General features: G+C 43.8%; 1 protein-coding gene across 1 annotated transcript in view; it reads right to left on the reverse strand.

Annotated features, from left to right (window-relative positions):
* The window catches only part of Lamc1 (laminin subunit gamma 1), a 140,940-nt gene that overhangs the window by 20,704 nt on the left and 103,406 nt on the right, over nucleotides 1-16,830 (reverse strand). Inside the window, exons 9-18 of the mRNA XM_004658724.2 lie at nucleotides 16,480-16,602; nucleotides 16,197-16,386; nucleotides 15,706-15,818; nucleotides 12,590-12,811; nucleotides 12,285-12,473; nucleotides 7,610-7,855; nucleotides 6,684-6,837; nucleotides 5,883-6,025; nucleotides 4,367-4,545; nucleotides 3,125-3,281 (exon numbers count right to left, since the gene is read on the reverse strand). Of these exons, the coding sequence (XP_004658781.1) occupies nucleotides 3,125-3,281; nucleotides 4,367-4,545; nucleotides 5,883-6,025; nucleotides 6,684-6,837; nucleotides 7,610-7,855; nucleotides 12,285-12,473; nucleotides 12,590-12,811; nucleotides 15,706-15,818; nucleotides 16,197-16,386; nucleotides 16,480-16,602 (1,716 nt within the window). The remainder of the gene's footprint in view (nucleotides 1-3,124; nucleotides 3,282-4,366; nucleotides 4,546-5,882; nucleotides 6,026-6,683; nucleotides 6,838-7,609; nucleotides 7,856-12,284; nucleotides 12,474-12,589; nucleotides 12,812-15,705; nucleotides 15,819-16,196; nucleotides 16,387-16,479; nucleotides 16,603-16,830) is intronic.

Below are 16,830 nucleotides of genomic sequence, written 5' to 3' on the forward strand. Positions count from 1 at the left end.
TGATGTCAGAATAAATAAGAGCTTAAAGTCAGCAAAACCAAACAAACAAGAAAGCCACAATTACAAATGGGCAAGAAACTTAAGTAGACCTTTCTTCAAAGAAGACACACAAATTGCCAACAGGTATATGAAAAAACTGCTCACCACCATTATTCATCAGGAAATACAAATCCAAACCACACAGAAAACACCACCTCATACCACCAGTAAGAATGACTATGGTTAGGCTGGAGAGTTGGCTTAGCGGTTAAGCGCTTGCCTGTGAAGCCTGAGGACCCCGGTTCAAGACTTGATTCTCCAGGACCCATGTTAGCCAAATGCACAAGGGGACGCAGGCATCTGGAGTTCATTTGCGATGCCTGGAAGCCCTGGCATGTCCATTCTTTCTCTGCCTCTTTCTCTCTCTGTCGCTCTCAAATAAATAAAAATAAACAAAACAAAAAAAATGACTATGGTCAAAAAGACTAAATAGGGCTGGGAACATGACTCAGGGGTAAAAAAGTACTTGCCTGCAAAGCCTGCCATCCTGGGTTTGATTTCCCAGTACCCATGTAAAGTTAGATCCACAAAGTAGCACATGCATCTGGAGTTCATTTGTAGCAGTAAGAGGCCTGTGGTGGTTTGAATGATGTCCCTCAACTGATTAATTTAAGCTTATAATGTAGATCTCCAGCTGGAGGAGGTGCCACTGTGAGAGGATCTTAGGGTCCAACCCTAAGGTGTGGGGGTGGATTTGGAATTCCAATCTGAAGATATGCAGAGGGTTAGCACTTTGTCTGGGGTTCCTGAAGTGTGCTTGCTTGTGCTGATGGCTTTTCTGTGAAGGTGGACCAGCTTCTTCTGTTATGAAACTTCCCCTGGATCTGTAAGCTTCAATAAATCCCTTCCTCCTATAACTTGAGGTAGAGGTAGGATTGCTGTGAGGTCGAGGTCACCCTGAGACTACATAGTGAATTCCAGGTCAGCCTGGACTAGAGTGAGACCCTACCTCAAAAAAAAAAAAAAAAGACTGAATAATAACAAATGCTGGTGAGCATGTGGAAAAAAGGAAAACCTTGCACAGTGCTGGTAGAGATGGAAATGAGTATAATCCTTATGAAAACTACTCTTGAGATTCATTAAAAAATGAACATTAGAACCACCCCATGATTCACCAATCCCACTCCTGAACAGATATTCAAATGAAAAAGCAGAGAGTATATTAAAGAGACACCTGCACTTCCATGTTCATTAACCACTATTTCTAGTAGCCAAGACATGAAAACAAGAGAAGTGTCCATCAGCAAATGAAGAAAATAAATATATGCACAATATGATATTATCCAGCCATTAAAAGAAGGAAATTTTATTATTTACATCATGGGTGGAGTTAGAGATCATTGTATATGTGAAATAAGCCAGACACAGAAAGAAAAGTGCCACATGATCTCACTACGCACAATTTTAAAACTTTTTTTTAAAATTATTTATTTATTTATTTGAGAGCGACAGACACAGAGAGAAAGACATATAGAGGGAGAGAGAGAGAATGGGCGCACCAGGGCTTCCAGCCTCTGCAAACGAACTCCAGACACATGCGCCCCCTTGTGTATCTGGCTAACGTGGGACCTGGGGAACCGAGCCTCGAACCGGGGTCCTTAGGCTTCACAGGCAAGCACTTAACCGCTAAGCCATCTCTCCAGCCCACTACGCACAATTTTAAAAAGCCCATCATAAAGAACAAGCACACTTAAGGCAAATCATTATGAAGACAGCTTTTCTTCTTGGTTAGTGTGAACCTAAACAGAAAAGAACAATCTCCCGGCTGGGTGTGGGAGCTCACGCCTTTAAACCAGCAGGCTTAAGACAATCACCGACTCCAAGGCCAGCCTAGCATACACAGTGAGTTCCAGGGCAACCTAGGCTATAGTGAGACCCTGGCTCCAAAAACAAGCCACAAACAAAAAAAAGGAAAGGAAATGCACACCCTAAAAAATCAAAAATTTTGCCCAAGTCAGGTATCTCCAATTACTTCTTCCCATAGTAATATGAAAATTCTAGGGTTGGAGAGATGGCTCAGTAGTTAAAAGTCACTTGCTTGCAAACCCTGATGGTCCAGGTTTGATTCCCCAGGAAGCACATAAGCTAGATGCACAAGGTGGCACATGCATCTGGAGTTCATTTGCAGCGGCTAGAGGTGCTGACATACCCATTCTCTCTACCTCTTTCTCTCAAATAAATAAAATTTTTTAAAAATGTAAATTTTATCAATGCTATCCCACATATACCAACTTTAATGAACATGTGTCATGTGCACCAGAGAACACGTATGGCTTACTATAGGTATTTGGTAAATGTAGAAAATAACTTGTCTGCCACATGCTTTCAACCCTGGCCCTTGGGAGGCTGAGGTAGGAGGATGGTAGTGAGTTCAAGGCCAGCGTGAGGCTACAGAGAAAGTTCCAGGTCAGCGTGTACTAGAGTGGGACCAACATCAAAAAATAAAAACTTGTCTAGGTTTTGCTGGACATGGTGGCGCATGCCTTTAATCCCAGTACTCAGCACACAGGAGGCAGAGGTAAGAGGATCGCCATGAGTTCAAGGCCACCCTGAGACTACATAGTGAATTCCAGGTCAGGCTGGGCTAGAGTACAACCCTACCTTGAGAAAAACAAACAACAACAACAAGAAAAACCTTGTCTAGGTTTAGAAAAAAAACTTATTTCACACAGTAAAGAAGTAAAAATAAATCTTTATAGTGATCAAGTAATTTAAACTTTAAAGATCAAGTAATTATTCAAAATAACTTTTCCACTTCAAACTTTTTAAAAGTTAACTTTCTTTGAAAGTCAACATAAAATGATTTCCATCCAGCCGTGGTGGCTCCTGGAATGCCAGCACTCATGAGGTAAGGCAGTAGGAATGCCACAGTTTGAGGACAGCCCAGCCTGTGGTAGATAGTGAGCTCCAGTGTATAACCCTGCCGCCAAAGGAAGAGAGAGAGACAGAAAGAAAGAAAAAGAAAGGAAGGGGAAGGAAAGAAAACAAACAAAAGAGCCAAAGAAAAATATATTCTACAAATAGTTTCAAAACTTGAAAACTTTTTAAACCACAACACCAAGTTACCCAGAGTGTGACTGTGTACCTTTGACATCCTGAGCCTCACGAAGGAGGTCCATCACCTCTCTTTCTGCTTCCTTCAGTCTGTCCTCAAAGGCTTGATCTGTTACCATCTCATCCCCAGTTCCAAGGTTGGCTATGAGACTCTCCAATTCTTGGAGCTTCACTCGATGTTCAGCAGCCTAAATGTCATGGAGGAAGAAGAAGATAATTCAGCCATACTTTCTGCAGAAATCAGAGGCGCTATGAGTGTATAGGTCGGCACCCTTCAGACATGCCTACTTAGAAATAAGCATGGGTAGCTTGTCTTTTATTTCTCTGGTCTCGAAATAAAGCTATCAAGGTCATTCATTTGCCTATAAGCACTATCTGCTGACAGTGCTTCAGTTCTGGCCTCTCTTGTGGCTACTTAGGTCTCTGACAGGCATCTCAAGCTTAACATCCCAAGCTCTAAGATGCACTCTCTCTGGGACAGCTCAGTAAATAATATATCTAGAAACCTTAAGCAAGAAACCCAAGACAAGGCTGAAGATATGGCTCAGCAGTTAAAGGTTTGATTCCTCAGTACCCACATAAAAGCCAGATGCACAAAGAGGTGCATGTGTCTGGAGTTCTTCTGCAGTAGCTGGACGCCCTGTGCTCCTTTACCACTCATTCTTTCTCTGCTCACAAGTAAACAGATTAAATAACTTAAAAAAAAAAAAAACACGAAACCAAGACCCACCCTTGATTCTTCTCTTTCTCTAACCTGTGTCCACACACAACTATTTATCCACTCGGCCCTCTTCCTATTAACCACTCCTCTGAAATATAACTGAGCGTCCAAGCTTGTAGGAGTTTCTTTGGCACATTCCCATTGGATTTTGGAATAAGACCTTTGTTATAGTCAACATGGTTCCATATAATGTTTCTGCTAAACTCTTTTCGTGAGGAGGATCCAGGTACCTTCCAGCTTCCAGGCCTTTGGTCAACATGTTCCTTGTGCCTGGAACATCCTATCATTACTTCTCAGTTTACTCCTTATCCTTCAGATCTCACTGTAGAGGAGTTTCCTTAGAGGCTGTATGTAGTTTCCCATAGCTACTCTCTGTTTATATTCTTGTTTGTGTATTTATTTTTGCTTCCCAACTACAACATAAATCTTTCAGAAGAGGGACCATGTCGAACTTCAACATTTTTTCTCTGGAGCTTCTCGTACACTGTTTCCATCCTATGTCTGCCAAATGAAGGAATGAAGGAAGGAAGGAATGAACTGTGGACAGCTTACTTTATCCTTCACCAGCCGGTAACAAGCTGGACACTCCTGGCAACCAGGCCAAGATCGATTGTAGAAATAGTTCTCTTCACACTGGTCACAGCGATTACCCACAAAACCTTCTCTGCATTCACAGCGACCATCATCTTTGCACTGCAGTGAAAGGGACCCCTCAGGATGACAGTCACAAGCTGTGGCATAGGAGGAGATAGTACATGATAAGCAAAGGAAGGAAGGGTGCAGTTTCTATTACCAGATTGTCAACAATAAGGTGACTATATTGTCATTATAAGTAGACTTAAACAAGAAATTGACTTAAGAGAACTTAACAGTCTACTGCCTTAACCACTGGGCCACCTCGTCCCATTGTTTAAGAGAATTTAAATGGTCAAGTCCACTTAGCAGAGAAGACAGACATTTTAAGGAAATAAGTTTCACAGTAAGATGTGTGTCCTTTGGGTGTGGTGGAGCTTACCTGTGGACACAGCACTCAGAAGATAGAGGAGAGGAAACTGTGAGTTTGAGGCCAGCCTCAGCTACACAGCAAGACCCTGCATCAGAAGCCATTTAATTAACCAGGACTCTTTTTCATACACTTGAAAAGTTCACCTCTACCTTCATCTTTCCACTGTTTAAAATCACTCTAAGAAATGAGAAAACAATAATGCTAATGCTTCTCCTGCATTATTTTTCAATTTGTTTACCCACTTTGTTCTCTGAACTGAGTCAATGACTTATGCTACATTCCACAGGAGAAATGAAGGAATTCAGAAAGCAAAAAACTAAACTGTTCTGAGGCCCAATTCCAGGCAAGTGTTTATGCCAAGAAGCAGCAGATGTTTAGACACAACCGTACCAAAAAGGCCTCAAGGGTGGGAAGCAACTGTAGTCAGTAAGTCAGCAAACACATGGTGAGCAGGACCTTCCACTGCTTCATTATCTACACTAAGAATGGGATCAATAAACAAGGCTCCTTAAGCAGAACAGACAGGCTAGTATTCCAAGGGAAATCTTTCTTTGGAAAAACTGAGGATTGGAAAGAAGACTAAAAAAAAAAAAAAAAAAAAAAAAAAAGCTGGGTGTGGTGGCGCATGCCTTTAATCCCAGCCCTCGGGAGGCAGAGGTAGGAGGAATGCCGTGAGTTCAAGGCCACCTTGAGACTACATAGCGAATTCTAGGTCATAGGTCAGCCTGGGCTTGAGTGAGACCCTACCTCGAGAAAGAAAGAAAGAGAGAGAGAGGGAGGGAGGGAGGAGGGGAGAGAGAGAGAGAGAAAGAAAGAAAGAGAAAGAAAGAAAGAAAGAAAGAAAGAAAGAAAGAAAGAAAGAAAGAAAGAAAGAAAGAGGGAGGAAGATGGAAAGAAATTGCAATGATTTCTAGAGTCTTATAAAAGGACAATATGCTCATAAAATAAAGAATTCATGATGGCTTAGGTATAGCCCTGAAATTAAAGCTGGTGGTGCACACAGTGACTATCAGCATTCTTTCTGAGAGAGGAGATTTCAATTCCTATGCCACCATGTCTTACGTTTGCAGCCTTCAGGTCCAAATCCAAAGTGGTTGACCTCACAGCGCTCACAGTGCTGACCAGTGATGCCAGGCTGGCACTCACACTGGCCAGTGCGGATGTCACACTGCCCATTTGTGGAACCCAGAGCATGGCAGTCACACCTGAAAAAGAATGCAGGACATTTCTCAAGTATGAAAAAAAGATTTAAAGTAAAATCTTGCACACTGTTTTCCATCAGAATCCTGATGTAATCTGTACCAAAAAGTAGCATAAGGATCCTTACATCAGAATGAGAAGTGTTATCAAGTCCTGAAGGTTCAAGTAATTTCTGAGTGCTATTCATTAGCCCACTCTCAAGCTTAACGTCTGTCAGTGGTCTGCAAACTGGAATCCTATAGGTACTGACCAGGAACTCCAAGGACAGAGATTCCCCGGCTGCAGCCCTGCAGGACGCTGTCTTAAAAGGAAACTCGCAGCTTATAATGCTGCTTAGAGGGTTCTGGCACTGCTGGGTTCACCACTGTCTATTCCTCTGTCCCATCGCCTTACCTACAGGTGTCTGGTACGGCTCCTACAGGTGCCTTTCCGGCACTAAGATCACCCTAAACACCACTAACCTAGCCATCAAATACAACTTTTGAAAATCTGTATCTGTGCTGGGCGTGGTGGCTCAAAGTGCCATCAGTTCAAGGCCAGGTTGGGCTCGAGTGAGACCATGCCTCAAAACAAAATAAAACAAATTCACTCCTTATGATACAAAAAGCAAAAAAAAAAAAAAAACCAAGCAACCTACTTCCGTGAAAGGCACTGCCATCTTACCTCTCACAGCCTCGGCCGCTCTGCAGGTTGTAGAAGCCCGGCTCACATGCACCACAGTCCCGGCCCGCCACATGTGGCAGACACTCACACTGCCCGGTCACAGGGTTACAGCCACTCTGCTGCTTCACGGTTCCATAGGGATTGCAATTGCAAGCTACGGTGGGAAGACAAGATGCAAGTCACCACAGAGAAATATTGTATTATAAACACCTGAACAGACTCTTAAGACCTGTGTTGACTGAAACAGAAGCCACTGGTCACATAGCCACTTAGCACTTGAAATGTGCCTGGTTACTATGAATAGAGATCAGCTAGAAATATGAACTACAGCTGAATTTTGAAGGCTTGTGTGAAACAAGAACATACATTTCATTAACACTGCGGTGGTTTGAATCAGACATCCCTCACAGACTCATGTGATGTGAATGCTTGGTCCCCAGCTGGTGGCAACTTGGGAGGTAGAACTTTGGTGAAAGTAGGCACAGGAGTCTTCTAGCCAGCTCTCCCTTGCCAGAGCTCAGCTCACTCTTGCTGCTTTCTGCCAGCTGCTGTGGCAGGATATGTCTAGCCTCTGCCTACCACCTTTTCCCTGTCATGCTCAACTTCCCCTTCTGACGTTAAACAAAAGTAAACCCTTTCCTCCTATCAGCTGCCTTTGGTCAGGTGTTTTGTCCTACCAATGACAAGGTAACTATGGTAAACACCTTCAGTAATTATTTGTTAAAACAGTAATATGTTAGATATATTAGACAGCACAAAATAAAATTATGTCCTGTTTCTTTTGACTTTTTAATGTGTTGTCTAGAAAACTGTAGATGATGTCACTGATTCACAGTGTTTCCTTTGGAAGGTGTGAGGGGACACACGGTGGATCTGCGCAGGAGGGTGATGCAGGTCTGTGACAGAATCCAAGACTAGTTGATTACCTTTGCATTTGTCTGCTGGATTAGGAGCCAGCGGATTTCCAAAGAATCCATCTTTGCAGCGGTCACAATAGAAGCCAGCGGTGTTGTAGATGCACTTCAGGCACTCTCCTGTCAAGCGATTGCAATTGCCAACCGCATTGGGATCGATGTTGTCATTGCACTGGCACAGGCGGCACAGCCTCACAGGCCCGTGGCTGCCCAGGGGGTCTCCAAAGTAGCCATCGTCACAGAGCTCACATCTCTTGCCTGGGGTAAGGGAGTTAAATGTTAAGAAAGTAAAGCCTTACACTACACATTTCACGTACTAGATTACCACTAGGTTTACCTAGTTACCTAGAATAGTTACCTACAGACTCATAATCAGTCAAATAAACTGTCCAGTCTAACCGTCATATGCAAGGTATCAAGAGGAGGGCAGGAGACCTGAGCTGCATCCCTGGCTATGGGACAGACCAGTGAAGTGACCTTGACTGCATCACCATTCCCCATTAGCAAGACAGCCCCTGGTTTGTCTACATTTCAGATGTTCGGACTATTAACCAAAATCATGTGTCAAATGTGCTTTGCAGTGAGGCAGGCCCAAGGTTTATGAGTCTCTTCATTCCCAAAGGAAGGCACATTCATTTAGTTTTGGCTGAAAATATTTAAAAAGATGTAATGTTTTCCAAACAACAGGGTGAAGAAGAGGGAGGGGAGGAGAAAGGGAGAGGACAAAGATGCTATCCCTAGCTGAGCACCATCAACCAGCACAGACTCCCAGTTCTAAAGGAGAGCTTAGATATCCTCTATTGCCTATGAGGAGTAAAGACAATACAGAAGTTAGAAAGTTTCCCATAACCAGGTAACAGGCAGGAAGAAGGCAGAGCTAGATTCAAGGCTCTTTGCACCACAGTAAACTCACTGCTCCTCTCCTTTTCTCACTTCCTATCCTTATCAGATCAGGTTGGGCTCTTAACTTTATTGCCAACAGGGCATAAATGAGCCTAAAATTTCTGGAGACGTACAGAATTGTTTATTTATTTATTCACTAGACAAATCTTTACTGAGCATCTGTTTATACACTGACACTTATGTAGGTCGTCAGGATATGAACAAGGTGGTTGTGGTCTCAGCTCTAATGAAGCTTCTGTGTAGTTGGGGAGGAATAAACATACAAACAAGACTTCTGATGTACTGTCCTGCCAGGCAAGATGCGCCCACTAGTGAAATAGTGGCATGACTGCTATAGGGGCAACCAACTTCTTACACTCTCTCCCTCCTTACAAAGAAAGGAGAGAGAATAAGAAAGAGAGAGGGGGTACATATTCTGCACTACTCTGTATATCTGGCTTTACATGGGCCCTAGGGAATCACACGTGGGACAGCAGGCTTTGGGAGCAAGCAGTCTTAACCAGTGACCCATCTCCCAAGCCCCCAGCTGTTTCCTCGCTAGATTTGAGGCCTGCTTCATGGGAGGAAACTCGTGTTCAGGTGGGCAGGACCCAGACGCTACTGCTGTTCAGCTGAACGGCCGCGCTGTGTTCGTCACGCTGCCTTTGCCCCAGACCAGCGCTACTCTTCAGCCTCGAAGAGCCTTCTTGCAGTGGGCGGTGCTTACTGCAGAGCCTCACAGCTAGTCAAAGTGCTGAAAGTGAGTAACTGTGGAGTGCTCGGCCCTACGAGGGGCATCCTTGTCATCTCCTCCAAGGCTCAGGAAACATCACAGAAAAGGAGGTAGAAAGAATGTCAAAACGGGAGGAAGGGGAGAAGTGCTGTGGAACACTGTTTTCTGCATATGACATTGCCACTGCACTTAGGAACTCACAGAAGTCGTGGCTGCCTACACAAGAACACGATCAGACCCGTGGACATTCTGTCACGGATGCAGAGGGACCCAGGGTACCCCACCCCAGAGCTTGTGGCCACACAGGAGCTGGGGCCGGGAGACATGCTCCTCGGTGGTACGGCCACTGCTGATTTGCTGCGCTCTAAGAAGAGGCCCAGCACGAGTGGGAGGGGATAAGAAAGGGCAGCAGAAGGTAAAGATCGAAATATATACATATATGAAGCTGTCAAGCAATTTAAAAAGATGTCAGGTGGGGTTAAGCATAAAAATATGAGACAGAACAGAAAAGTACAGAGACGGGTAATGTGATGGAGAGCAAGTGAGGGATACTTTATGGGGTTTAGAAAAACCATCTGTGAGGAAGAGACACTGGGACAAGAATCCAAAGATGAAGTCCCCCAAGAAAAGACTCAAGGGGAAATGTTTTTGAAAAACAAGGCCATTTGTGGAAGCAGTACAACCAACTCAAGCAGGAGAACGTTAGGACAGCAATAAATCTGGCTGTAAATTTCAGTGCAGTGATGAGCTACTGGGAAGTTTTAAAAATTATATAATCACCAGTGGGTGTGGTGACAGCACATGAAGGTCTTATGCCAAACACAGATTTTGTAGTCCTAGGTCTCAAGACACTTTGAAGCCCCAAAAGGAAATCTGATCTCAAAAGAGTATAAATAAGGAAATAAATAAGCAATTCTATATGATTCCATTTTAAAAGCATTACTCTGGTATCTATGTGAAGACTGTTTCTTAGCGGGGGCAGGTGGTAACAGGGAGACCAATGAGGCAACTTCAAGTCAGAGGTTAAGAGTAACTAGAACCTGGGAAGTGACAGTGGAGGTGGCAAAAAGTAGTCAGACTTGAAATGGGATCAGGAAGACTTGATGGTACATTGCTTCTACAAAATGAAAGAATCAAAAGTGTAAGCCCAAGGTCTTTAGCTTGAACTAGGTAAATGGTAGTGTAGGTACTACACAGACAAGTTTTGGGAATGAAAGGGATTGGAATTTTGAAAACGGGAAGAAGTAAAAGATTTACTTTGGGGCTAGAGAGATGGCTTAGCAGTTGAGGTGCTTGCCTGCAAAGCCTAAGGGCTCAGGTTCGATTGCCCGGTACTCATGTAAGCCAGATGCACAAGTGGCGCATGCACCTAGAGTGCATTTTGCAGTGGTCAGAGGCTCTGGTGTGCCCATTCTTTATCTGTCTCTGTCCCCCTTTTTCTCTCAAATACATAAAATATTTAAAAACAAGATGTACTTTGGATTTGTTTAAATTTGAGACTCCTTTAGTTATGTGAATCAAGAACACAGCAGAAAATAATTTGCATACTTAATTGGCTGTAGCTTGAGGAGAGTGTAGTAAAGGTGCTGTTATAGAAGACTGGGCAGCGGGAGGAAGTCAGAGAGAGGGCAGCGCCTGGGATAGGCTCCACAACTAAAATCCCAGGGCCTGAGTGGAGGAAGCAGTTACCAGAGCCTAAAGTTAGAAAGGAACTGTTCTGTGAAGACCACCTACCAGGAGCTTAAAATTCCCACTTAGGCTCACCAGCCCTGAGGACTCTACCAAGAGGGGCCTTGAATAAATGCTCTGTCTTTGCCTCCTCCTCACTGATTCTGATATATGCTTCTTGCTGCCTAAACAGCAGTGGAGAGCTGATTTGACACAGCCCATGAAGGTCTTATGCCAAACACAGATTTTGTAGTCCTAGGTCTCAAAACACTTTAAGCCCCAAAAGGAAATCTTGTCACCTATGGAAAGGCTACAGATCAAGTTCAGACAAAAAACGCTGGCTGGGAAAGAAGTGATCAAAAATACCCAAGAGAAAAGACACAGAAGGAAACCAAGGAGAGGGCAGGCCACTGAAGGCAAGAGGGGACAATGGAGTAGAAGGAACAGTCAGAAGGGTCCAGACTGCCAAGAGACAAAGCAGATGGACAGAACAGGATCCCTGGATCTGACACACATCGGCGTTAAGCTGAGCAGGAAACACGGGTGGAAGTGGAGCTGGAAGAAAGACAACAGCAGTAAACACAGGAGGAGGTGGAGCAGGAGGGTTAGAAAACAGGAGGCTGGACTCTTCTGACCCTGCTGTGAGCAGCCCCAGAACCCTCCCCACCCAGAGCCATCTCAGATCAGTAACAGGAAAGCATTCCGGTTGTCATTCATATTTCAAAAGTTTACTCCAAAATACCCTTTGGCAGCTTATCTGCCTTTTTGTTCCAAAGTCTAGGAACTAGGTTCAAATACTGCCTGCCCTCCTATGTTCAAATGACAGACATTGTTCAGCCTTGTTTCTTTCTTGCTTTCACTGAGCAGGCAAGGTAGACAGGAGAGAAGGTGGTTTACCACTGAGCACCACCTCTTCACAGGCCACACAGGCAGCTGGGAGTGATCGAATTTTTTTCTTGGAAAAAGAATAAACACATAGAATGGGAACAGAGGATTATCCAATGCTCTAAGAAACAAGCATACTTTTTTCCCAAATTAATGTGATGGGCTTTGATATAACAAAAGGAGGGTTTAAAAGAAAGAATTTAAAAATTACTACTTCTTATCAAGGACCCCAGGACGCCTTATAAACTGAAAATCAAGTTTGGGTTCTCATCTCATTGAGAGACTACAATGTACTGATCACTATCTGTGGAGCCATACTGCCTGGGTCCAGTCCCAGCTCCATCAATGCAGCTGCCACAACACACAACTTTGAACAAGAAACTGAATGTCTCTGTGCCTCAGTTTTCTTAGTCATAACATCAGAACTGACCTTACAAGGTTGTGAGGTTAATGAGGCAGCACATGAAAATGCTTACAGCAGTGGACAGCACTGAACACAGATGAAAAGGACAGACTCACCAGTGGTGCCAGTTGGACAATTGGTACACACCACCTCCTTTGTCTTGGGGACAACAGCACAACTTGAGCCCCCAGGACATGGACAAGGTTGGCAATCAGAAGAGGTGCCCAGGGTCGAATCTCCGTAGTACCCATCACTACACTTCTCACAGTGGGGACCAGCTGTATTGTCTCTGCAGTTACACACCCCTATTTGGAGAGAAGATATGAGACACCAGGCAAGCACATAAGTAAGTGAGACAATGAACACTCTCTGTCAACACAAAGTAGAAGTCAGGGCCAGCAGTGGCTGCAGAGCTTCTCACCTGTTTCAGGGTCACAGGTCTCACTGTGCCCATTGCACGTGCAAAGCACACACGGACTATATGGTCCAAGACTCGGCGTTTCTCTTCTGTAGCCTGAGAGGCATGTCTCACAAAACTGCCCTCCATACCCCACTGGACATGTGCATGACTCCACCCATGTTGCAGGGACCCCAGGCCCAGGACGAGCACTGGACAGGGTGACGTCATCCAAATAGCCAGCACCTATATACAGTAGAAAATGAATCACTGAAGTGCCTTCCAGTCTCTAAAAGCTTGTGTAAAATCAGTGACTGAAAGAGTAACCACACCCAAGATGACAGAGAAAACAAATTAGCTACATTTATTCATTGAAGATGACAATGAGAAACAGCATTTAGGACAATCTTATAGTGTGGGGCACTAAGCCCCTAAAGCAGTGGTATGGCAATCTCTCAATCTCTCTCTCTCTCTGACACACATACACATTGGATTTTACAGTTCTAACAAGTGTGCAATAATTCCAAAGTCATTATGCCATGCCACAATGCTTTTCCATTTCCATAAGAAAATAAAAACAAAAGAACCCTTATACTGACTCATCCAGTCTAGCAATGAACCTGACAGTATCAGCAGCCACTTTCTAAGGGGGAAGTAGGCCTTGGTAATACCGTATTTCACATTAATTTCTATTCCATTCTAGTCTCGTGGCCTTACCTTTAAGTGTATCCCCCCATGTTATGAGATTGCTTGCTGTTTATACAATTTACTTGGAAATCGACAGCCTAGGCGGAAGGATACTTCTTTTATGATGGGCTTGAACGCAACTTTTAACATGTTTATATTTTTGTGCCCAGTCAGCTCATGAGGTATGGCTCCCTGGTCAGTGTCCTGCTAACTCTAAATACTCTTAACTCTCCCCAACCCAAAAATACTCTTCCTTCATTCTTGTTCCTATTCCTGATTTTTTTTTTTTTTAGACTTTTCTAGATAGGGTATCACTCTAGCTCAGATTGACCTGGAATTCACTATGAAGTATCAGCCCCCTAAATTTTAATTCATGTCTTCTTGTGTAGTAAACTTCTTAAAAGAAAACTCTTTTTTTTTTTTTTTTTTTTTTTTTTGGTTTTTCGAGGTAGGGTCTCACTCTAGCCCAGGCTGACCTGGAATTCACTATGGAGTCTCAGGGTGGCCTCGAACTCTTGGTGATCCTCCTACCTCTGCCTCCCGAGTGCTGGGATTAAAGGCGTGCGCCACCACGCCCGGCTAAAAGAAAACTCTTTAGGGGCTGGAAAGCTGGCTCAGCGGTTAAGGCACTTGCCTACAAAGCCTAACGACCTAGGTTCAATTCCCTAGTAGCCACGTAAAGCCAGATGCACAAAGTAGCACGTACACCTGGAATTTGTTTGTAGCGACTGGAGGCTCTCCCTCTCTCTCTCTTTCTCTCCTTGCAAATAAACAAATTAAAAAAATAATATTCTTTAATTTACGTCTTCACCTTTAGTTACTTGCTAGAGCACTGTAATCTGATTTTTTAAAACACTTTTTCTAAATCAAGCCCAAACCATTCACCAATCATTCATTCTACAACTACCCAAACCCAAAACTAATGGTGTTATTTTACCCTAAACCTGCATTGTTTCCCTTCAAATTCTTTTTGGTCCTTGGGGCTCAGAGCACAAACCTCAACTAACTGTTGTTTCTAGGATCCCATACTCTTTCTGCCATAATTTCAAGTTCAAAAGTCAATGCCCATTTTAAATCTGGACCTTTACTCCAAGCCTATTTCAAGGACCCAGGGTCGTTATTAGCAACTACAAGACATTTTACCTGGATATTCAGACAGACATCTCAAAAACAACATAACTAAGCTACTAATACTGTTCTTACTATCACACAGCACACTGACTCCCACTCTTCCAAGCAGCTTTACCTCACCAGAGAAAAAGGCCCTCATCAACAAGCTCTTAAAGGCATATTTATTTGCCAGGAAAGAGAGGGCGAATGAATGAATGCATGAGCACGGGCACTCCGGGACCTCTCGCAGCTGCAAGTGAACCCCAGCTGCACGCATGACTTTCTGCATCTGGCTTCACATGAGTACTGAGGAATCAAGCCAGGCAAGTACGTTAACTGCTAAGCCACTTCTCCAGCCTGAAGGTGTATTTTTTTTAAATACTTTATTTATTTATTTATTTGACAGAGAAAGAGGGATTGAGAGAGAGAGAGAGAACAGAACGGGCACGCCAGGGCCTCCAGCCACTGCAAACGAACTCCAGACACATGTGCCACCTTGTGCAGCTGGCTTATGTGGGTCCTGGGGAATCAAACCTGGGTCCTTTGGCCTTGCAGGCAAATGCCTTAACCGCTAAGCCACCCCTCCAGCCCTAAAGGCATATTTTAAAGCCTTGTTTATATAAAATTACAGCAAATGTTCATTGAATAATATAATTTCTCATAATTTAGCCAATGGTTCAAATCACACGTTAATTACATAGAAGCAAATAAAGGTTAAATAACCTATGACAATTAAATTATAAGCAGACTTTCATAAACTCTATATACAGTGTAACCTCAATTGGCCTACTTATTATAGAACCATAGTATTACTAATTTTAGAAAAATTTCTCCAGGTCCTTGAAAGTAGTTTAAAAATGTATGTTATCTACAGTTTGCTGTGTACAATGGATATTTTTAGATGTTTTTGGATCCATACGGGATAGCACTGGAGCAGGCAAATTTTTTCTTTACCATGAATCCTTCTACCTATTTATCTTTTTTTTTTTTTTTGGAACACGTGTGTGTGTTCATGAATGCACAGGCACACATGCATTTGCAGTGCATGTAGACCAGAGAATGAATGTCAGATGTCCTCCATTAATCTCACAGGGTCTCAGTGACCACAAGAGTTCTGATTTGGTGACACTAGCTAGTCAGTGAATCCCAGAGATTCCTGTCTCAGCTTTTCTAGCACTGAGATTATAGGCATATGCCACCAAGATCCTTAGCACTTTAAGTGGATTCTGGAGATCTGAACCGAAGTCCTCATGCTTATACAACAATCACTTAACCCGCTGAGCCATCTACCCAGCACCCTAGCCATCTCCTTAACAACTTTCCAAAACTGCATCATAACTTACTTCTCTCACTGTATGTCCCACGGATCTTGATGGAAGTCAAGTTGTTGAGGAGCTTCTGAAATTCAAAAGGGGAAAGAGTGGGCCTCCAGGGGTAATCTGTTGCTTCGTGGAGCCTGCAGACAAAGAAAGGAACCATGGCCTCTTAAAGACAATCCTGCTCGGAAGGCATGTCTTATCCATTTAGGCCCCAACAAAGCAGTGCTCTAGCAAGCTACCCAATCAGAAAGGGATGGTCAGTCTGACAGTGTGACTAGACAAGGAAAGAGGAAGGGGAACAAAAAGGAAGGCTCTTTTACAAGCCTACTTGATACCCAGAAGTTGAGGGAGGGAGACATTCACAATGTGGCCCCAGCTGGCCTTGAACTCTCATCAATGCTCCTTCCTCATCTTCCAGAGTGCCAGCATTACAGGTATAAGCCACCATGCACGGTCAAAAGGTTTTCTTTAATGTCATAGCAGGTCAAGTCTGATTTTCAAGAAAGCAGTCTCACCTGAAAGTGTACTTCACAGTGGTCTCACTTGGGTAAGAATTGCCCTGAGCAATCAAGGGTACAGACACCCTCAAGCCAGCTCCTTCAAGCACAAGGTCTTCTGCAGAGAGGCGAGTGTCTCGTCTGTCCACTCGGAAGGAGAAGGAGAGGTTCTGCCCATAACTCAATACCTGGTTGCCCAAGAACTTTGCTGAAATAAATAAAGATATAAGGTTGGGCCAGAATGTGAGGATGGGACTAAATAAAAGGGGCAGAAGAGCCATTGCTTTGCAACATCACTTACCAGGGGCAACGAAGTACCTAGGAAAGTAGCTATCTGAGATCACGGCGATATCCCGCCTCTCAGAGGACCAGTCCAGAGGCGCTTCTGAGCCGTCTCTCTGTTCCACATGCCACCCATCCTCATCTGCACGCAGAAAATGAAGACACAAAAACTTGTACACGATAAGCCTTCTCAGCGCAGGTCTCTAAAAATATCGAATGTTACATAGTATATACTTTTATTTTCCCCTGAGGTACAGTTTCACTCTAGCTCAGGCTGACCTGGAATTCACTCTGTAGTCTCAGGGTAGCCTTGAACTCATGGCAGTCTTCCTACTTCTGCCTCCCAAATCCTGGGATTAAAGGCGTGTGC

The sequence above is a fragment of the Jaculus jaculus genome, chromosome 1 (assembly GCF_020740685.1).
Source record: "Jaculus jaculus isolate mJacJac1 chromosome 1, mJacJac1.mat.Y.cur, whole genome shotgun sequence".
Classification (NCBI taxonomy): domain Eukaryota; kingdom Metazoa; phylum Chordata; class Mammalia; order Rodentia; family Dipodidae; genus Jaculus; species Jaculus jaculus.